Genomic DNA, 23,963 nt, shown 5'->3' with positions numbered 1-23,963 from the left:
AATCTCTCTGTTCCATACTTGTTGTCTCCTAATTGCCCTCCAGACCGTTGGTTCAATTTCTCAGCGAACCCCGCTCCAGAAATTGAACTGACTAGTCTCCCTCAGTGTGTTCTCCAAGTGCCCCTCAAGCCTCCTCTTATATTTTTTTCTGTTGACATCTCAACGGCCGAGATTAAGTCCCTAATCAACAGTTAAGATTAGATCTGGCTTGATCCATGTCTTTTGGACCATTTTAACACAGATTCATGTTAATACACATTAATATTTTATTTTCCATAAGTTTAGACTTAGGGACTCCATTAAAAATATTAATTATTTTAATATCTCTTGATCTGTTTAGAATTTTTCCAAACCCTTTTTGGGTATTGGAGATCTCATGTGCCTCAACCTTTGCACCAAATTTCATGGCTAGAGCAGATCTGATGCTACCCCAAATCAACAAGTAATTGGTTGGGTCTTTTATTTTCTATACCCGATTTTCAAATCTTTACATATAAAGAACCACGGGCCACTGCAATTCGTTCAAAATATGCAATAGCAAAAGGAGAAGACTAAGCATTCCATGCTTTTAAACTTGCCACCTTGTCATCACTGGAATCTAACCACAATCTATGCCAGAATCTAAATTGCAATTTTGGATTGATGAAATAGTTGCTTTTAAAGCATAAATGGATTTAGCATACTCAAATAACCCCGCTGCCACTACATTGTGCAATGTTAATATCTGATACCTATAATTCCATTAAACCAAAATGATTCTTGCCAAATTCCAGGCTAAAAATGTTAGTTTCCCTTCCAGCTATTTTGAGTGGCTAGATAAGAACCAATTCATAACACATTTGTACTACATAATAGCGAAATTCTTGTAATGGAAAAAAATCTTGATCATTTATTTACACATTTCAATTTTCCAATCATTTTATGCAAAGTTTTAAGGGCCCTGTCCCTCCCTTCAGGATAAATTAAGTAGCCTCATTGACAACATTTAAATCCTTAACAGGTATCATTATGGTTTCTCTATACCTCTAATCTCCCCATTGCTATCGATATAAACTACTCAAAAATCGTCGAACATAAAATTAGCAAAATTTTCCTTACCTGAAAAAGATCATAATTTAGAAAATAAACATGAAACTCATTTACAACTGAAAGCAAAACTAGCATAATTCTCAGCCCAAATGAATTACTTCATTAATCAAAAAGTTATTTACATTTTATGTACTTTTGCCACCCATGGCAAACACAATGTGGAACTTCAAAAAAACATATCTACAACCAAGGGGCTAGGAAAATCTAATGAGCTGTTCGTTGCTTGATCCCTATTCTTTCTAGTGATTTTACATATCCTGTCTCACATATTTCCACAGAAAATACCCTGCATGCTCACTAAAATTTTATGGCAGAGAATACATGTATTAGAGAACAAAACTCACAAATTCCACAACTGCCAAAACAAATCATGCCTTGGAGAATCAATCCTCGTGAAACAATGGGAGCCTGCCACTGTTAATGAAATTGCAGACCTCAATATATATCAAATATGGAAGAAAATCATGACTCCCAAAACTCTGCTGGATCGCTACTATACAAGGTGTAGTCTTGAATTTCCAAATTGGCAATGTGCCAATCTACCATGCGAGCTTGTACACATTTACAAAGTAAAAGCGCTGTTGGGAAAATCCACCATCCTCCTTCCTCCACAGAAAATGACACAGTAGTTTTTATTTGGTGATCTCTTGTCCTGGAGCTTTAAGGCAAGACGAGAAATTTTGGCATAAGTCAATAGAAGAGCATGAGTTTTGTTGTTATTGATCTCTTATCATATGCCTATATAACAAGAAAAAAACATCAAAGGGCTACAAAAGAAATCAAGTGAAGGCATTAGACATACATGGTATTTGATGAACGAAAACTTTGCATCCCGCCATAAGAGGAAGACTGGAGTCTGTAATGCAAAAATGCACAGATCAAAGCTACCACCTGCACAGAGCAATCAGTGCAAGGACAATTAACCATTTATTTAAGCCACAATATCTGCAATTGTATCCATTATTAAATGATGTTACTTCTAAAACTCTATTTGGGATCATACCATCCAAGGCACATAGCACTGTCTTTACAAGAAATATTAATGAGATGTGCTAGGTAAGGAAGAAATCCAAACAAACAAAGATTCACTCAATAAGCTCTAATTGCTAAACCGAAGAAATGACTATGGGATCACTCCAGTGAACCAATGTTACATTTATCAATATCAGCAATTTATGTCCGGGGTCCAAAATTTAAATTATTGGCAAAATCGGGAAAATTATTGAAAATGATCAGGAAACTGGAAAAAATACAAAAATAATCATTATTTTCAAAAATTTTAACTTCTAAAGCAACATAAACATCAAACAACACATCATCATATAAATATGAAGATAAAATTCTAGATAACCAGATTCGCCCTAGAGGCCCCTCGAATCCCGAATCCAGCGAATCCGACACGATTCGGTCCAGATTCGTGTCCAAATCATATGACACGTCGTGTCCTTTTCTGACTCGTCGAATCCGAGGTCGTGTCACGATTTTCAAAAGCGTGTCACGATTTTGGGAATCGTGTCCTGTTTCCAGGACTCGCTAAGCTCAGCGCGGGTATGAAAAGGGCGTGTTTGCTCATTAATATTTTCATTTGGCAAGTGATTTGTGCTGTTGCAGCAGGGAGTATAGCATTCAGCAAGGAGAATCGACCACCGGTCCACCAGGTAAGTGCATTTGCAGCATTTCTGATCTCACTGTTCAGTGTTTGTAGAATGCAATTTCTTCCATAAACTAATGAATGGGGTGGTGAACCATTAAAATTTAACGGTTTACATTATGGCCCCTCGTGCTGTCCATCAGTTCACCAACTCAAAATGAATTCCAAACTCAATCTTTAAATTGTATCTCATCATCAGTATCCGAGAACAGTGGACTGTATAGCAAAATGGTCTCCATGCCTCACTATGCCTTGTAACATTTCCTTAAATAAATCAAGACAGGCCTTCGATGCCATCATTGACCGCTCAATGCTAATTAAATGCACTTGCCTGTATCAATGACTGAACAATGACCTGACTTGGTAAAAGTTTAAAACCCGGTGTTCATATCCATTCAAACTACACATTGCCAAGAAGTGCGCTCATTATGTTTGATACCAGACTTCAGATAACTAACCTATGCGGCTATGATGATGAGGACAGTGATGCTGATTGATGCCTTGAGGCTTGTATTCCTGTAGTTGTTTTATATTTTCTATTTCTATTTGCCATTGGCATTGCACCAATACTACCTATGTAACACATTTTGATTTGATGACTTAATGAGAAAGCTACAATTGTCAGTGTGTTTATCTTACTATCTTGTAGTTGTAAGTCGTCTTTCAGTTATGATTCTATGAATTATGAATCATGATTTAAATTTTTAATAGATTTATCATTTATGTGACCAGTACCACTGACATTTATTTGAATTTTGTATGTACTATGCATGCTAATAGCTATATATGAAGATCTATGTTTGAAATCAATAAATTTGTATCATTAATTAAAATTTGTGTAAGAAATATCTAATTTTTAAATTTTAATATATATATATATATATAATAAAATAATATATAACGAACCCTAATGTGTCCTGTTCCGGGGGGTCAGCGTGTCCGAATCCAACACCACGAATCTCGAATCCTACGTGTCCCGAATCCCCGTGTCAGGTGACTTAGATAAAATTACTATCTAAAATGTATAAATGTCAAGTGATACATCAAACATTGATACTGAAAAACGATATCTGTCATGAGTCACAAGTCTTGATAAGATAAAAGAAAATCACATCAAAACAAAAAGGTGTATCTCATGATGAGGCATCCAGATACTACAAGGATAATTATGATGCACTAAAATATCAACAATTCCCTCTACTCCTTTTGCAGGCAAAGGTCACAAGTGTCATTCTTTCTCTAGAAGCAGTAGATGAATTGTTGAGCCCAAGCCTGAGCTGGAAGGTGAAACTCTTGGGGAAAAGGTGGAAGATGAAGTGGGATGTCTTCTGCCTCTTCCCCTAGGTGAATCTCTGTTATAAACATAAATAATAATTAATTAAACAAAAAGTCAAGGGCATGTACCCTTTCACCTCATGACCAGTCAATGTTATAAACCGTCACAAGGGTTGTATCAATCTCATTCATTCATCAATTCCGTATATATCAGTACATTTATACAATTACAAATATACATTGTCTAGACATACAAACAAGAATTGTTTGTGACATTGGTATAATAGTCAGTCCGATCCAACCATTGGTTAGGGATTTTTCAAAAAATCTTTAAAACTACACGTAAGAAAAGGAAGAGTAAATAAGATGATCTTGATTCTTCATTTAATGCCATTAGTGGTTTACAAGCTCGTAGTTTTGGCAACCCATGGTAATTGGCCATGGTATTTGCAAGGTAAGTAAAAACAAAAAAATAAAATATCTCTTTACGTGAATTTATCCTTTTACATAGAGGAAATTGTCCAAAGAGTTAAAGGTGGTAATTTCCCATGGTATTTGTAAGGTAAAGAAAAACGAAAGAAATAAAAATATCTATTTTACATGAATCATAAGTTTTATTTTTACATGAAGGAAATTTTATAAAGGATTATTTTAAAGAAGCTACTGGAGTCTCTAAATTACTAAACCATCAAGAAAAAGTTAAAAAAGAAAAAAAATTAAAAGAAATTACTTTAATAAATAACTATTTATTTTGAAGTCACTAAAAGATTAAAGGGGTAAAACGAAACAAATAGGTGGGGACCACAAGTAAAAAGGCGAACCCCAAAATGGTCAACAATGATGATCTTCATGCCAAAGTCAATCAATATAGAGATGAAATCAATAAAGGTGTGATATCATCTCAACAACATGGAAAAGGCGCAAATTGAATTGGGGGAAGGACAAAATTTGTTGATTGAGAAGATGAATCAGCTAATAGAGTGCGGGAACAAAATTGATAATCAACTCACAATATCTGAAGATTGTTGGCAGCCTGCGCTAAGAATAAGGAACAACTGCAAGGGTGAAACTACCAAGACACCTAACTACCATGGCAAACAAACTATCCAACTAATTGAGAAGGTAGATGCATTAACAGTACAACCCTTAGTCTATCAAAGGCCACTACCTAGTCCACAAAATACAAGTGAACAATACCATCAAAAACCACCTGAAACAGTTTGCTTAGGCAGTTAATATCACACAAGAATTCCAACAAAAATCATCAACGTATTAAGAAGGAATTGCCGAAGTATGATGTTAGGTGTTGATTTTTGGGTAGAGCATTGGATGTGCTCTAGCTCCAAAATTTTGTGGAGGGGCTAGAACACATGAGATCTCGAAGACCCAAAAATCATTTGGTGAAATTCCACTCAGAGTGTATTTTATTAAAATAATTAATATTTCTAATGGATTTCCTAGGTCTAAACTTAGAAAAATAAAAATATTAATCGATATTAATGAAAATATGGGTGAGAAGCATCTAAGAGACGAGGATCAAGTTTAATCTTAGCCGTTGATTAGAGACTTAATCTCAGCCATTGATTCATCAACATGAAAAGTATAAGAGGAGGCTTGAGGGTCAGTTGGTGATACACCGAAGTTGATCAGTCAGTTCGATTTTCTGGGGCATAGTACGCTGAGAGAATCGAACAAGTGATTTGTTGCAGTGAGAGGGTAGGAGCGGAGATTTGGATCGGAGAGTAAGTTTCGAGCCAAAGAGTATGTGGCAGAAAGGCAACTTGAGCGAAAGGAAGGTAGCGCAAAGGCCTACGCAGTCTAGGAGGGGCTCACGTAGAACTGACGCAGTCTAGGAGGGGCTCTTGCAGTGGCAGTGCAGAGTATTCGTCAGTAGTCTGATATTTTGCTGGGGAAGCAAGGTTTTAAGTTGGGAGGGCTGAATGACAGACTTCACTCGGCAAATTGAACCAACAGAAGGGGTGACGCAGTCCTCTAGAGGCAAGACGCAGCCCCATGCAGTGATTGCGTAGGGACTTAAATGACCGAAATTAAATCTCTTATCAACAGCTAAGATTAGATTTGGCTTGATCCATGACTTTTGGAACCTTCTAATCCAATTTTATACTAATACCCATTAATATTTTATTTTTCCTAAGTCTTACTTTTGGAACCTTCTAATCCAGTTTTATACTGATACCCATTAATATTTTATTTTTCCTAAGTTTAGACTTAGGACCTCCATTAAAATATTAATTATTTTGATATCTCCCAAACTGGTTAGAATTTGCCCAAACCATTTCTGGGTGTTGGAGATCTCATGTGCTTTAGCCTCTCCACCAATTTTCATGGCTAGAGCACATCCAATGCTATCCCAAATCAAACAGACTATAACATTAAGTAATGATTTGATTAATTGTTTATTGGACAAGAAGAGTTGGTAATTAACAACATTCATCTGTAGATTGAGGCATAGAAATGTCAGTCGCCTCCATGTATTGGACTGACTCTCTATGCCAATTTTGCTCAACTTCTCCTCTGTGTCTGCACTGGGGAATAATTGGAGAACGTAGCTTGGCATATTTTGGTTGTCATGCAACAACAGTGATTTAGATAGTTAGGAATGACTCCCCATTATGTGTATTTGTTGCCCATTATACGTAGGTAGTGTTGTCGTATCTTTGCCCTGAGAGCAGCGTTGGGAGTTATATCAGTGACAACAAAAGGGTCTCGGGTCCAAGGGATGGTTGTATTCCCTAGATTCTTCTCAACCCACGTCTCAGTAGAGTTTCAATTGTAAGGGAAGTTTGTGGGGCATATATTCACCCGATCGTAAAGCATGGAGGAACTAACACTGTACAAATATTCATCTTTCTCAACTTCCATGTTCTTTATTTGGATTTTATCTGGAGAATATATGGTTATGGGCATACTGGTTGATATGCTTTCAACTTCATTAGAACCACTTAAGAAATGTGCAAATGACTGACCACTAACTGAAGAAAGATTCTCATTAGTGCGATCTTTATTGTTCCGTGGAGGGAGATTGGACTCTGTATTGTTTGTCTGACGTGTGGGTGACTTTAGTTGATCATACTTGCCCAAGGCATAGGCCAACTGCACATTGTTCTTGTCAGAACTGGATTTAGGAAGGTTGTTCCTTTGATTCAACACATTATTTTGTGGAACATGGTTTGCCCGTGACTCAACCTGACTACATGCCTTGTTTAAATCCATTGATTGACCATCCAGTGAATGTGCATAAGGAGGAACCATTTGCAAGCTTTCCCTCAACCCAATACTTGAGGGATCCGAGGAAGAATGCAACTGAAACAAACCATCTTCATGTAATCTAGATATCTCAAACCTATCTCCTTTGACGAGATTTACTTCTGGAAGCAAATGACCCGAATTTCTCCTTTCAAGCCCAGGAAAAGGAATGCATCGATTTAAATGCTGCCCACCTGGACGCTACAACATTGCACTAAGGGCTTTGCCTCGATAATGTTCGTCATCAAGCAAGTCATTGATGATGTCGAGATGAGGAAATTCTTCTGACATGGCAGGACTAACCTGCCTGACATCAATGGATGGATATACATGCATCGAGGGTCCTTGCATACCAAGATCATTCATTGTGTCTTGTTGGACTCTGATATGATGACCATCAAGCTCAGAATGAACTTGGAAAGCTTTTAGATTCTTCCCTCTCTGTGGTTGCTCGTGTATATGTTGATCCAGTAAACTTGGTTGATGATCAAGATGGTCCACTCTGAAAGATTTTTCTTGTACATGAGAATTGGAATCTTCAACATCTAGCGTGTGCCCATGAGATCTTTGCCAATTTAGCATCTCAGGAGTTATTGAGCCAAATACGCTGCTCTTTTTCAGGTCCAATCAAGAAAGGTAATTGTGATGTGCAAATATATGATCCAATAGCCCCAAATGAAAAAGGCGAGGCATCACAACTTGTCCAACCTGAGGAATATTCATTATGCATGTCCATCCTATGACTTGATTGAGGAGAACCTGGAATTGTACATGGAGGTAACACAGAAGATGAAAGAGAGTTTTGCATAAAACCACTAGAATGTGAAGCAACGGAACCTTGAGAGGGACTTGTCATTGCCAGAGTGTTAGCACTCGAGACCAAAAGAGGAACATGCCCAACATAAGTACTCTCATTCTTTCCAACAACAACGATTTTGTATGATGGAGGCACCTGTGAACTTTCAGACAACAACATGCTATTTGAAGCCATAGAATCTCCAACTCCTAGTCTTCCGGATGCACTGATAGACCGTGACAACAATGGAACAGTTTGAATGGATACAACAGGAACAGTCGGTCTTGGGCCTGCAGGTATCAATGAAGCACTTGATGGCCTTGATATGCCTTCATCATAATATTGAACATTATAATCATCTACTCCATCTTCTTTCGTTTCTTCACTGTCGTTATCATCTTCCTTACTATCGATTTCCTTTTGACATGCTTTAACTTCTGCACATGATTTTTCTAATCATTGAAATATTTCTTGAATTTTATTAAATTTCTCAACGCAATCAGTATGTGAACGTAATGGCACATTGTGCAGCGAACAACGCTTAAAGACCTGCATGATTATATTGTGTGCCATGGATCTGATACCATTGAAGCATCAAAACTGATAGCTTGTTGAATTAATATAAAAATACAAAGAGGTATTTGAAATAATAATTATATATATATAATGTGTATATATATATATATATATATATATATATATATATATATATAAGGTACAAGTGATGAATGTTACAATGAGGACCTGCTATATACCTAAGCAGGTGTCCTTTCGTGACTGGGCATGTCTTTTAGACATGCCTTTTCACTTAATTTAATGACTTTTTAACATAATCAATATTTGATTATTTAATATTTACATTTATTTACTTGTTATGAATTATATTCATAACACATAAACTAACATTTGTTTCATTGATGAATAGCTTCGAGATGTCAGGTAACATCGACCTAGATTGCCTCAGCATATCATCTTTTTCCGAAGAGATGGTTCCACCACTCATAAGAGGATCTGACAGAAGCTCAGGCAGGGTGGAAAGCAGTATTGAGGGAGTTGTAAACAACTTTGCTCACCAATAAAGAGGAGAAAAAGATGAAAAAAAATTATTATGCTTCCAAGGCACTGGAATCAACCATGCAGCAGGAAGAAGCAAATTAGTCAGAACAAGACACCCAAGAAAGCATGAGCTTGGAAGCATGTGAAACCATTCTCAAGAAGAAGCATGAGCAGGAAACCAACAAAGCAAAGCAAAAGAAACCAAAAGTTGATAAGGGAGAACCCAAAAAGGGGCAGCAGGAAGAAGAAGCCAAGCAGAAGCAGGAAGAGGAAGAAATGCGAAGAAAGCAAGAGGAAGAGATGACGAAGAAATAAGAAGAAAATAAAACATGAAAATGTAGGAAGAAAAGAGAAAAAGAAAGGAGGCCATAAAGAGAAAGAATGCAGAAGCAACAAAAAAGAGGAAACAGGAGGCAATGAAGAAAACGAGAGAAGAGGAAGAGCTAAGAAAGAAAGTTGAAGGAGAACAAAAAGAAAAGAAGAATAAGAAAAGAATAAAAAGGAAGAGGAGGAAACCAAGCAACAAGAAAAGGCCTTAGCCAAGCAGTTTGAACAAGATCTACTTTCCAAGTAACAAGAAGATAAATCAACAGAGGACAATCGGTCAAAGGGATCAGAAATGCAGTTGGGGTTTCCCACTTTTAATAGTCCACCATCTGCTCCTATCACCGATAGACATTTCCCTTTGCAGGAATTAAGCATCACAGGGGAGGAAGAGGAAGAGGTATTGGATATCTCTAGGCCTACCTTTGACCAAATCCAATGCAAGATCATGTAGGAAAGGCGCAGGTGCTTGGCCAAGAACCCGGTAAAGGCCATATCAGTTCTTACAGAAAGGGAGATAGTCATGGACATCACAATGAACCCTAGAATGATAGCTTCCACGGGAACCCCCTTTGCAGTTTCTATGGAAAGAAATATAGATCGATTAACAAAAGATAATGAAGCCTTGAAAGAAAAGTTGACCGCCTCTAAGCAAAAGATTCCTCACTTGAAGAATGAAAACCAAACTTTGTTGACTTTGCACTATAGAGGTGAAGACTTGTAAACATCCATTCTTGAAGAATTCAAAGTTCTAGAAGAGGTCATGCACCTTCTTTACAATGAGATGTTGACCCTACATCAAGTTATGGCTCCATTCACCAACATTCAAAGTGAAGTACAACACAAACGAATAACAATCAAGCTAGTCTCCTCAATAGTTGATCTTATGTATGAATGGACCATCAAGTATCCCAATGCGCCTAAAAAGATCCCAAGGAAGAGTTAAGAAGAGATTCGGACAAAGTGATGCCTTCTTATAAGACCTTGTACAATGGGTTGGAACCACTTGTCAATATGCACAAGATAACTTCCATAGGAACACTAAGCGAAACTACTGCAAGACAAGAGGTCAAGCAAAAGATCCAAACGATTTTGGACCCAATTAACCAAGATGTTGTGGGAGATAATTGGGAAGCTACAAAAGAAGTGATTGTTCAGCGTGTAGTCAGGTCAGTGAAGCTACACACAAAGTTCGCCATGTTATTGAATCAGATACAAGCTAGGAAGCCAGTCTTGTTACCAAATGCATTAGAATGTCTTTCTAGGCATGGGGATGAGCTACAACATAAGGTCTTGACAGTCACAAGTGAATATAAGTTGTGGAAAGCATATTTGATTTGAGACCTATAGGCAAATGCTCCAGAACTTTCCATCACCAAACTGGTTGATTGAGAATATTTTATTTCTTTTGTTGACACCTAATAATCAGGATTGGGTGAATAACTGTAATTGATGTAAATAAATAATAGAAAATATGAATGTAAAAATCTCAGTTTTCCCACACCGGTTTTCAGTTTCTCCTTATTTCTCCAATGTAGTTAAATGCCCATTCCCATAACCATACATTTAACAGACTGAAAAAAAAAAAAAAATATTGCTGAAAACACAAATTCTGGAAATTTTTCAGAATGCTGGAAATCACAGAATTAAAAATCAGCAATCAAAAACAGCCATTAAAACACTGATATTTTTTGTCAACTTGACCCTGGAAAAACCCCCTACAACTCTTGGGGAAAACCAGTTTGAGAGCTCTTCTTTATTTCTGAAAATAGTCTTTTTACAGTGAGAATTATTCAGCAAAAAATCAGCAAGCAAATTTACAACTTATCTCCTTTCCCGTGCCTCACAGCAATCTGGAAATTACAGCAAACAGGACAGCAATAAATGTTGTACGGCCTCCGTTTTGTGTGCAGAAAAATCAGCAAACTGCTCCTCGATTTTTGTGCAAAAATCTGCTTTTCACTATGTGCTGAATCAGCTGTACAAATCTACTCAACTGCTGCCTTGGAATGTGTGCCAAGCTGCTGTCTCCTTCTCCTCCCTGCTCAGAAATCTCTCTTGCTCTCTTGCTCTCCTTCTCCCAATCTACTCATGAAAGAATGAATGACCTTTTCCTCCTTTAATATAACTCCAAGCGACTTTTGGGTGATCTCTAAATCCAATGGCTGAAATAGATTTAGATCAATGGTTGAGATTAAATGCTCATTTAAATCTCACTTTCTATTTTTTAATTCACCCCACTTTAATAAAGACCCACTTAGTCATTTATTTCCAAAGTCACTTTTCCTCTCTAATTTTTCATTTACTTTAAAATTAGACTTAGTAACTTTATCACTTGAAGTCACTTTTAAATTAGATTTAACTTTATAAAATTATAAAGTCACTTTAGGAGAAAAATTAAATTCTTTTGGACACTTTTCCCTAGGCCAAAGATCAAATCCTAAGGGAACCACCTGTCCTCCGGTACCAAATTTCAACACTCCCTCTTACCGAGGAAGGTGTTCCTCACCACACCCATCTTGTCTCTGAAGTAGACATGCTTGCCCCGTGGTAAGGCTTTGGTAAGAATATCTGCAACCTGCTCATCAGTGGAAATATACTCAAGCTTCACAGCTCCCTTCTGAACATAGTCTCTGATGAAATGATATCTGATCCCGATATGCTTTGACCTGTCATGAAATACTGGATTCTCCGTGAGTTTAATGCAACTCTGATTATCACAGTAAATCACTGAAGGTCTCAACGGCTGACCAAATAAGCCAAACAACATCTTGCGAAGCCAGATAGCCTCACAACTAGCTAGACTGGCTGCCATATACTCTGCTTCCGCTGAACTCAGTGCTACTGACTGCTGCTTCCGGCTGAACCATGACACTACTGCTGAACCCAACCCAAAACAACACCCTGAAGTGCTCTTCCTATCAGAAGCACAACTTGCCCAATCAGAATCAGTGTACCCTGCCAATCTCACTCCATCTCCCTGCCTGTAGTTAATCCACTGTCCCCTGCAAGTACCGCAAAATGTGTTTTGCAGCCACCCAGTGAACCTTCCTAGGCTCACACATAAACTGACTCATCGTGTTGACTGCAAAACAGATATCTGGTCTAGTGTTGACCAAATACATCAAGGAACCAATCAGCTGCCTGTACAATGTGGGATCCACCAACTCGGAATCCGAAGCATGAAGCTTCTTCCAGTTGGTGATCATCGGTGTCGACATGGGTCTACAATCCTCCATGTGGAATCTGCTAAGGATGTCCACAATATACTTCCCCTGCCCCAGGAAGAAATGCCCCTCCTCCTGCCACACCTCCAAACCCAAAAAGTAATGCATCAAGCCGATGTCCTTCATCTCAAACTCCGCCGCAAGATCTCTCTTGCAGTGCTCTATGAGTCTCTCTACACCTGTAATGATCAAGTCATCCACATACAGCACCAGAATGAGAGGCTCCTCACCAATCACAATAAAGTAAAGGTTCGGATCTGCCTCACTCTTTGTGAAACCCATCCCCTGCAAGTATGCATCTATCATGGAGTACCAAGCTCTGGGAGCTTGCTTCAGGCCATAAAGGGCCTTCTTCAATATGCACACATGGGACTCCTTCCCATGCACCTCAAAGCCCTGTGGCTGCTCAATGTACACCTCATGTATGAAGCCATTGAGAAATGCGGTCTTCACATCCATCTGGTGGATCTTCCAACCCATCTCTGCTGCTATCGATATAATGGAGCGGATCGAAGTATATCGAGCCACGGGAGCGAAGGTCTCCTCATAATCAACTCCCTCTACCTGGGAGAACCCTCTAGCCACAAACCTCGCTTTGAATTTCTCAATGCTGCCATCTGCAGCATGCTTTACCTTGTAAAGCCATCTGGAAGTAACCACGGATTTGCCCTCAGGCCTCGGCACCACCTCCCAAACATCATTCTTCATGATAGAAGAATACTCCTCCTGCATGGCCTCTCTCCAGACCTGTTGGCTAGCTGCCTCCTCATAGCTAGAAGGCTCAGAGTCAAGGATGCTGGTAACCATCGCCATATAACTACAAAACCTCTCAGGTGGTCTACTCTCTCTGACCGGCCTCTTCGGCTCAGCAACAGATGTGGCATCTCTCAAGGTGTCCTGAAGCCACTTGGGCTTCCTCTTCCCTGAGCACACTTCTCCCACCGGAGAATGAAACTCCTCCTCCTCATCATCATCAGTAGCTTGAACTCCTGACTGTCTATCTGATGTCCTCCTGCCTGCACCTGAACCTGTAGAAGCTGAGGTACCGTGTGAACTGTCCATCAGTGGACTCCCTAGTGAACTGCTCTGTGAACTGCTCTGCATGCTGCCCGGAGCACCACCCCTCTGGCTCGGCGAGCCACTGCTCACTGACGGACCTGACATCCTCATGGATGTACCTCCGTATCCTCCTGATCCCTGCCCACTGGATCCCTGTGACTGACTCAACTGCTACTGAGGGTCTGGCTGATCCAGATACTCTAACTCCCGTGACCTCCTAAAGGCCCTGTCCTCCTCGAACTTCACATCCCGTCTGACAACAACTCTCCTCTGTGCAGGGATGTAAATCCGAAAGGCCTTTGAGGTCTCACTGTAGCCCACAAAGATACCCTTCTCTGCGGTGGGCTCTAGTTTTGTCCTCTTCTCCTTGGGTATATAGGAGTATGTAATGCATCCAAAGATATGAAGATGACCAAGATTAGGCTTCTTCCCAGAGAAAGCCTCCTCCGGAGTCGTGCCCCAAGGCACGATGCGGACTCCTGTTCTGCAAGTAAACAGTTGTGTTGCAGGCCTCTGCCCACAAGAACAATGGCAACCCCTGATCATGTAACATGGCTTTGGCAGCCCCTATGATGGATCTGTTCTTCCTCTCCGCAACCCCGTTCTGCTGGGGGTTGTAAGGAACAGTGAACTCCCTCCTAATGCCTGCCTCGGCACAATAGTCAACAAACTCTCCAAGGGTGTACTCTCCTCCATTGTCCGACCTCAAGGACTTGATCTTTCGACCTGTCTGAGTCTCCACAAGAGCTCTGAACTCCTGAAACCGCTTGAAGACCTCACTCTTGGTCTTCAAAAAATAAATCCAGGTCCTCCTGGAGTGATCATCAATGAATAAGACATAGTACTCATATCCACTCAAGGAAACATGAGACATCCGACCGCTCACATCGGAATGAATCAAATCAAGTATCCCAGTCGCTCTGCTGTCACTGCTGGGAAAAGGGGATTTGGCAAACTTGCCCATCGCACAACCTCTGCAAGTATCAAAGTGATCAGTACTGAAATCTGGCACACCTGTAGTGATCTCCCGCAATGTCCTCAAGGCTCCATGATACATATGTCCCATCCTGCGGTGCCAAATCTCACATAGCTCAGAACTGCTAGCTCTGCTGTCGGTACTACTGCTCAATGCCAAAAGGGGTTGGAATGCAAACTTGTACACCTTTGCATGGCGTACACCTATCACTCTAGCTGAATCAGCTGGAGTGCCCCTGGGATACATCAACACCTGTCCTCCCCTGAACAGTTCCTCATATCCTCTGTCCTCCAAAGCTGAGACGGATATGAGGTTCTTCCTCATCCCTGGCACATAAAGAACCTCTGACACCTTCAAGGGAGGTTTGGACTCCCTCTGAAATGTCACTGTTCCCAGCCCGACTGCTCTAACAACTCTGTAATCACTGACTACTACCTCAATATCAGTGCCTCTCTGAAAGCTCTGAGAAGTACTCACGGACTCCTGTCATATGACGTGAAGCCCCACTGTCCACATACCAGATACCTGTAGATGCTCCGCTAATCGAGGGAAAAGCATGCTCCCTCTGAACCGGTGTGGCAGGTGATCCTGTACTAGAGGACTCACACGTAGTGAACGCAAACTCCCGGTCAAAACGACCTGCAAAGTCCTCAATCTCTGCTGAAGCTGCCACGTCCTGGTTCTTCCCCTTCTTCTTCTTCTTCTCCGGACACACAACTGCATAGTGTCCCATCTTTTGACAATTCCAACACTTCACTTTGGAATAGTCTTTCTGTGTGTTCCCCTGTTTACCTTTACCTTTGCCTTTGCCCCCATCACTGCTTGTGGAAGCCTGCTTCTTCCCTTTGCCCTTCTTGCCTCCTGCCACCAGTGCTACGTCCTCATCCTGCTCAACTGGCTTGGCTGCCCCAAGCTGTCCTTTCCTGATCTCTGTCTGAATACAATCATCCCAAAACCTCTCCCATGTGGGAAGGGTCTCACGTGCACAAACCCCATCAACAAAGTTCAACCACGAACGGGGGAGGCCATTCACTGCAATACGCACCAACTCAGTGGATGGAATGGCCTCTCCAATCGCTGCCAACTCATCTCTCACATTGGTAATCTTTGTGAGATATCCAGCTGCACTATCATTCCCCATCTTAATGTTCCTCAGCTTCTCCTTCAGGACCATCTTCCGGTTCTCATTGGTACTCTGGTAGAGATTGGACAATGCTGTCTACATCTCATGGGCATTGCTCTTTCCTCTCACATGAGGAATGCAATGGTCTTTGATTCCGTCTAGAATCAACCTCTTACCCTTACTTTTCTTCTTTTTATACTCAGCCAACTGAGTAACATCAGTGGGCACAACAACAGGGTTCTGTGCGGTATGCACCATGATATCCCAAACTTCTGCCTCCTCAAAGATACTCTGCATTCTCTCCTTCCAAACGTTGTAATTTATATGCCCATCCAGCGTATCCTCCACCCTCAATCCCAATGACATCCTGCTGTCCTAAAACTGAAAAATAGCACTGCTGCAGTAAAGATAAAACTGTTGTTTATGAAAAAATCAGCTTGCTGGAATCTTCTGAGTGAAAAATCAGCAATTGTAATTTTTCCTTTTGCTGTCCCAAATTGCCCTTCAGCACTCAAGCTCTGATACCATGTAAAAATGTCAGTTTTCCCACCCCGGTTTTCAGTTTCTCCTTATTTCTCCCATGTAGTTAAATGCCCATTCCCATAACCATACATTTAACAGACTGAAAAAAATAAATATTGCTGAAAACACAAATTCTGGAAATTTTTCAGAATGCTGGAAATTGCAGAATTAAAAATCAGTAATCAAAAACAGCCATTAAAACACATTAAAACACTGATATTTTTGGTCAACTTGACCCTGGAAAAACCCCCTACAACTCTTGGGGAAACCTAGTTTGAGAGCTCTTCTTTATTTCTGAAAATAGTCTTTTTACAGTGAGAATTATTCAGCAAAAAATCAGCAAGCAAATTTACAACTTATCTCCTTTCCCGTGCCTCACAACAATCTGGAAATTACAGCAAACAGGACAGCAATAAATGTTGTACGGCCTCCGTTTTGTGTGCAGAAAAATCAGCAAACTGCTCCTCGATTTTTGTGCAAAAATCTGCCTTTCACTATGTGTTGAATCAGCTGTACAAATCTGCTCAACTGCTGCCTTGGAATGTGTGCCAAGCTGCTGTCTCCTCCTCCCTGCTCAGAAATCTCTCTTGCTCTCCTTCTCCCAATCTGCTCATGAAAGAATGAATGACCTTTTCCTCCTTTAATATAACTCCAAGTGACTTTTGGGTGATCTCTAAATCCAATGGCTGAAATAGATTTAGATCAATGGTTGAGATTAAATGCTCATTTAAATCTCACTTTCTATTTTTTAATTCACCCCACTTTAATAAAGACCCACTTAGTCATTTATTTCCAAAGTCACTTTTCCTTTCTAATTTTTCATTTACTTTAAAATTAGACTTAGTAACTTTATCACTTAAAGTCACTTTTAAATTAGATTTAACTTTATAAAATTATAAAGTCACTTTAGGAGAAAAATTAAATTCTTTTGGACACTTTTCCCTAGGCCAAAGATCAAAGCCTAAGGGAACCACCTGTCCTCCGGTACCAAATTTCAACAATGAAGAGTCACCGAGAGATGAAATGAACAGTCTCTCCCTCATGTATATAATAAAGACCAACCTGAATGAATATCATGAATTGTTTTGAGGAGTTACAACCTGGCCTGACATGGTATCAGAGCCAACGCCATTTTTGGCTTCCCTCTCTGCCTTATAACTCCCTTCTGCCATTTTTTGTAGTCTGTCATATCTGCTCATCTCTGCCATCATCTTCTGTGCATTTTATTCTACTGTTGAAGAGTCGATTCGTTGCATTGAGGCAATTTTTGCTATATCGAATGGTGTGTTATGGTTGGTAAATTGAAGCCAAAGGTGGTGTGGTGCGGTTGCTTCCTGGCAGTGCTACCGCGACTATGATAAGATGTATATTGTAACTGTACTATGCACTGGTTTATAAATCATTGAAGTGGTCTATAAAACATTTGCACCCTTTGTGGTGAATGTCATACTTGGCTTCACACGTTGCCCATACCAATCCGCTCTTGCTCCCACTCTCAATTTTTTACATTTCACTTTACTGTGATAACTCCACCCCATATTACGTTGTCATATTCATTTTTAAAAATATTCCAGACAGCATTGAGCACGATACTGCCCACTTACACCGCCTCTGCACAAACACCACTGCTCCGTCAAGTGTTGCAGTCTGGCGTGGGCCGATCCCTGAATTGCGGCTCATAGAATTCTCTGGTAAGCTACGATAATGTCTTGAAGCTCTTCTTCATCTGGTATGGCGGTGGCCTGAAGGACTCAAGCAATTACTATGATAATTGCGTGTTTCTAATGCCCAAGGGCTTGTTTAGAGAAGGTAGAGTGATGCCCCATCTTACACTGGAGCAGAATCGTGATTCCCTCATTGGAGAACTACGTTGCTGGTACTGCTCCCATTTGTTTGGAACACTATAGCCCTTTTAACACTCCCACAATATACTGCATTACATACCACCAATACTGTATTACATACTACGATGACTATATTCATCCCTTGTGGACATAGCAACGGCATAACACTGCTCCTCCCATGGTAATACCGCCCCCATATGTTGAATACTCCCTCCACCACATAACCCCTCCCCCAATTAATAACTCTGATATATTATCCTTCATTATTTTTTTCTTCAATGTTAAACAGAGTTTGCCACCAAAAGTACAATTTTTTACATTATATTGCCAAAAGTATTTTTTTTATAGTACACAGATTTTACAATGCATTCAATCATATCTATTGTGGGAGTAGTTCTCACTGGCAAGGAGAACTATCCTGAGTGGTCCCAGAAGATAAAACACACCCTCATTTTCAATGAGTTGTGGAAAGGAGTGTGTGTTGGAGATGGAGACAAAGAGCCAGAATAGCATACCTCAGATAAGAAGCTTGCCATTTGGGAAAATAAGAACAGCAAAGCCTATGCATTAATTGTAGCATCTGTAAGTGAAGAGGTGAGTTGACATATTTCGCCATTTTCAAATGCTTTCGAAGCCTTACAAAAGTTGAAAGAACTCTATGACTCACACTCTGCACATTTAGTTGTTCAATTCATGATTAAACTCTTCACTCTTGAATTACAAAATAATGATCCTCTTGCTCTTGCATCCGAAGTAAAATCTATGAATTTGAAAACTATCTTCGCCAACATGGGATCAACCATCAAACAACTGTGCCTTATAATCCCCAACAGAACGGTGTAGCTGAAAGAATGAATAGGACAATCTTAAATATGGTGCGCTCCATGATGTTTTTCAAAAATGTAAAATTGATGTTTTGGGCTGATGCAGTTCTATGTGCTATATATATAGAGAATAGATGTCCATCTAATGCTATCAGAAACAAGAATCCTTATGAAATGTGGTATGGGCACATTCCTTCGATAAAGCATCTCAGGGTCTTTGGTTCCACCTGTTATGCCTTGATACCAAAGGTACATAAAAACAAACTTGGTGCAAGAAGTCGTAAGTGTATCTTCTTGGGGTATTCAAACACCTCCAAAGCATACCGTCTCTATGATGAAGTCAATAAAAAATTTGTTGTATCTAGAGATGTAATCTTTCTTGAATCCTCCAAAACTGACAATGTTGTTGAGTGACAACTTGATCACTTAAATAGATTTGCAAATGCAAAATCATTTCAAGAATTTGATAATCAGATTCCACACCTTGAAGCGGGGATTCCTATACTAGATCAAACTATGGAATCTTCTTCTGAAGCACTCTCTCCCTCGCATGAAACTCCAACAACGGATGATACTTTAAGTGATGTGATTGATAGAATTGGGAGACTCAATCTTGATTCAGTCCCAACTCAATCAACGGAGCAGCGTAGACCATCTGAGAAAGGTCCCCCAAAGTGGCTGAAAAAGACACTTGAAAGTGTTCATCCTGATGAGGTTGGAAAGACAGGAACTAGAAATTCAACCCGGCAAAATGGAGATGATGTAAATGACTTTGATTCACCTGTTGATATGGATGTTTCTTATAATTGTGAACTGAATTTGTCTACAGATTTTGAACCAACTTCCTTCAAAGAAGTCGCTTCTCATGATGAATGGAAAGAAGCGATGCAAAAGGAGTATGATGCCCTGATATAGAATGCCACTTGGAAGCTGACTGATCCTCCATTAGGAACCAAACCAATTGGCTGCAAGTGGGTCTACAAGAACAAGTATAAAGCTGATGGCTCACTTGACAAGCACAAAGCCAAGCTTGTGGCAAAAGGTTTTGCACAAAAGGAAGGGGTCGATTATGAGGAGACTTTTGCCCCCACAGCAAAATGGGCTACCATCCAGACACTCTTTGCCCTAGCAGCTCAGAACGGTTGGAAAGTCCATCAAATGGATGTAAAAAAATGCTTTCTTGAATGGAGATCTAAAAGAGAATGTTTTTATGTCCTAGCCTGAAGGATTTGTTGTGAAAGGACATGAACATAAAGTATGCAAACTTGTGAAATCCTTGTATGGCCTCAAACAAACACCACGAGCCTGGTATGCAAAACTAACTGAGCATCTTCTGAAACTCAATTTCAAACATTATGATCTTGATGATGCAACTTTGTTTGTCAAGAAGGTTGGCAAAATAGTTGTACGTCTTGTGGTATATGTAGATGATCTTTTGATGACAGGGAACAATGAAAGCTACATTGCATCCATAAAGAAGGAATTGAGGAAAGGTTTTGAAATGACTCATTTGGGCTATGTTCATTACTATCTTGGTATTGAAGTAACTCAACATCTGAAGTCCATATTCCTTTCTCAAAAGAAGTACATTGGAGATCTGTTGAACAGGTTTGGCATGATCTGTTGAAAAGGTTTTGAAATGACTCATTTGGGCTATGTTCATTACTATCTTGGTATTGAAGTAACTCAACATCTGAAGTCCATATTCCTTTCTCAAAAGAAGTACATTGGAGATCTGTTGAACAGGTTTGGCATGATAGAATGCAATCCTCTTACTACTCCAATGGAACCAAACATAAAGCTCACATCCATTGAAGGAAAAGAATTTGAGGATGCAACAAAGTATAGATAGCTTGTAGGAAGTCTCAACTACCTAACTACTACTAGACCCGACATTTCGTTTGTTGTTGGAATCCTCCCCAGATTTACACAAAAGCCTTGTGAGGGGCATTGGTCTGCTGCAAAAAGAGTTCTAAGGTACTTGAAGGGAACGCAAGACTTTGGAATCAAGTATACACAGGTGGATGACTTCAGCTTGATTGGATACTCTAATTCAAACTTCGATGGAGAAAAAGAAATTGGGGTATCTACTTCAGGTTATGCTATGAGTCTTGGATCAGGAGCTGTCTCGTGAAGATCACGCAAACAATCAGTGCCAGCAGATTCCACAATAGAGGCAGAATATGTGGCAGTAGCTGAGGCAACAAAAGAAATTGTGTGGCTCAGGAAAATTCTTGAAGATTTGCAGGTAAAACAAGTACAATCGACTCCACTCATGATTGACAATACCTCGGCAATAAAGTTGGCCAAGAACCCAAAGTTCCATGATCGAACGAAGCACATCAAAATTTATTATCATTTGATTCGACATCATGTTGAGGCCAAAACAATCCATCTTTGCCATTGTTCCACTAATGAGCAAATTGCAGACATCTTCACCAAAGCGCTTGGAAGAGAAAAGCTTGAAATATTCAGAACGATGCTTGGACTCACCAACATCCCTTCAGATTAAGGGGGGAATGTTGACACCTAATCATCAAGATTGGGTGAATAACTGTAATTGATGTAAATAAATAATAGAAAATATGAAGAGTCACTGGGAGATGAAATGAACAATCTCTCCCTCATGTATATAATAAAGACCAACCTGAATGAATATCATGAATTGTTTTGAGGAGTTACCTCATGGTCTGACATCTTTAATGTCAATGTAATTTGTATTTCATTAGAAGTAAATTAGGATTTAGAATAGGGAGTCACATGGAATGTGAAAGTTCACGTGGAAGTTGAAGAGTCATGAGGGTAGATGAAAGGTAATGGTAGGTGAAAAGCCGCTCTAACTTCTATAAATAAACCCTCATGGCTAGATGTAATGGACCTTTAGTTTTGGACTTGACTTGTGCATATTGTTTGAGAGCTAATGAATCTTTTGAGGATTCAAGTGGTGGCTTTGCATCTCCACTAATGGATTTCATGCACGTTCATGTGATGGTGTTGTGAATATTTCATCTTAATGTTTGAAGCTCTTCGAGCCTGAGTTTGCAATTTTGTACATATGTTGTTGAGCATTGTGAGACTCTTCTTGCGGTAATTTGATGGTATATGTTTTTCTTTCATTGTGTTTACATTAGTGATATGCTTCGTTGATTTAAGCACATATCATTTATGGAGTTGTATGCTTTTAATGCTTTAATGTTTGTTGTCAATTAAGAACTAATTCATGGTCAATAAACAAATCTCTTTTCTTACACATGCATTTTAAGATTCATGCCTTGTTAGTTAGTTGTTGTTATGTTCACTGCATAACGTATGATAAGTTTCCATATAGCCACTTAACTTCTGTTGGTTAAAAGTTTTATTTGTTCTCTAACGTTGCTTGTTCATCTTGTCCAAAGCGAGTCTTTAAACAACATGGTGGCAGTTAAGCCCACATACCAGATGGGTTTGGTTAGGATTATGCACTGAGGAGATCTCGTAACTATTGGCAATTAAATTTTCCCTGTCAACAGAGGGACAAAGAAGAAAAACAATTGCCGTAAGTGTGAAGAATTGGACATTGGGACATATTTATGAAGACATGTCCTTACACTACTATAAAATTGAGAATGGAAGGCAAGTAAAAGTACAAAAGCTAGATGATGAAATCACAGTGGCATACAACACAGATTCACCCCAGGACAATACACCACAAAAAGCATCAGCAACTTCAATCTCATGCATTCAGTCAAATAGAAATGAAGATCACAAACTTCAAGGAAAGACAATTACTCCAAAAGACCAATTACAACCACTGATTACAAAATGCATTCCACCACATCTCAAAACATAAGGGGTCTAGTGACTAATCTTTAGAGAAAAGAAGAAATTAACTCTACAACTCCACCAACAACAATGATAGGGAAACCACAACCTAAGATCCTAAGGCTTAGAGTCATAAAAAATAGAAATGTCACAATATTATAGATTCTAGCAGTAATCACAATATTATAGACACTATGTTGCTAAACAATGAAACCTTCTTTTGTAACCCACAAAAGACCTCATCGTAATGGTCATTAACAGACAAAAGGCCAAAGAAGTAGAAAAATATCATAAGTTATCAATTCAGATACAAGAGTTGGAACTACAAATAGAACTCTATGCTCTACCACTTGAAGAGATAGATATTGTGCTAGGCGCAGAATGGTTGATGTAGTTGGGAAGTTACACTACAAACCTTGAAGAACAGTTCATGGAGTTTAATTGGCAAGGACAACACTATAAACTATATGGTGTTGAAGCTTCCACTCTCAAAAAAATGCAAACAATACACACGAACCTCACCAACACTCAAAATGTGAGCGAAGTCAAACCCACAAACACAGAGAAACTTCGTTTGACCACAAAGACCTGGCCAACTGAAGAAAATATTGCTTTATATGCTTTGAGGGAAAAGCATTTATTGAGAGGGCAACAACATTATAAACATAAATATAAATATCAATAATAATTAACTAAACAAATAGTCAAGGGGCGCATACCCTTTCATCTCATGACCAATGAATGCTATATAGTATAAAGTAAATCATCATGAGGGTTATTGTATCAATCTCATTCATTCATCAAATATTTATATATTAATACATTTATACATTTATACAATTATAAATATTTATTGTCTTCACACATACAAACAAGAATTGTAGATATGGTTGTGGTGGCATTGGTTCTTGCACACTTTGAAGTTTCAATATCCTCCCCCTGCTCCAAGTTTGTCTCTCCTACAGGTAGAGCATCTCCTCCTCCTCCTCCTCCTCCAACTCCTTAGCCTCTTGCTCCAACCACTCATGTGCTTCCTCCATTATAGGCATCTCGGTACCCACCCTCCACTACCTTGTGGCGTGAAGTGCCTCCAATGAAATGGCATTTAAATCGAGTACTTTGTTCATCT

The 23,963-nt window shown here is 39.5% G+C and overlaps 1 protein-coding gene across 2 annotated transcripts in view; it reads right to left on the bottom strand.

Moving 5' to 3' along the window:
• Nucleotides 1-1,166: 1,166 nt before the first annotated feature.
• LOC149256630 (uncharacterized) overlaps nucleotides 1,167-23,963 on the bottom strand; it is a 396,827-nt gene continuing 374,030 nt past the window's right edge. Inside the window, exons 22-23 of one of the 2 annotated variants that reach the window (XM_089460804.1) lie at nucleotides 1,892-1,980; nucleotides 1,167-1,747 (exon numbers count right to left, since the gene is read on the bottom strand). In XM_089460804.1, coding sequence (XP_089316930.1) covers nucleotides 1,552-1,747; nucleotides 1,892-1,980 — 285 coding nt within the window. In that variant the 3' untranslated portion in view covers nucleotides 1,167-1,551. The remainder of the gene's footprint in view (nucleotides 1,748-1,891; nucleotides 1,981-23,963) is intronic. The other variant, XM_089460805.1, reaches the window with a different exon arrangement.

Source organism: Pinus tabuliformis, chromosome 7 (genome assembly GCF_031772625.1).
Source record: "Pinus tabuliformis cultivar Carrire ecotype Pingquan chromosome 7, CPIR1, whole genome shotgun sequence".
NCBI classification, from domain to species: domain Eukaryota; kingdom Viridiplantae; phylum Streptophyta; class Pinopsida; order Pinales; family Pinaceae; genus Pinus; species Pinus tabuliformis.
Note: the sequence above shows the minus strand (reverse complement) of the source record. Positions and strands in the feature narration are given on the sequence as shown.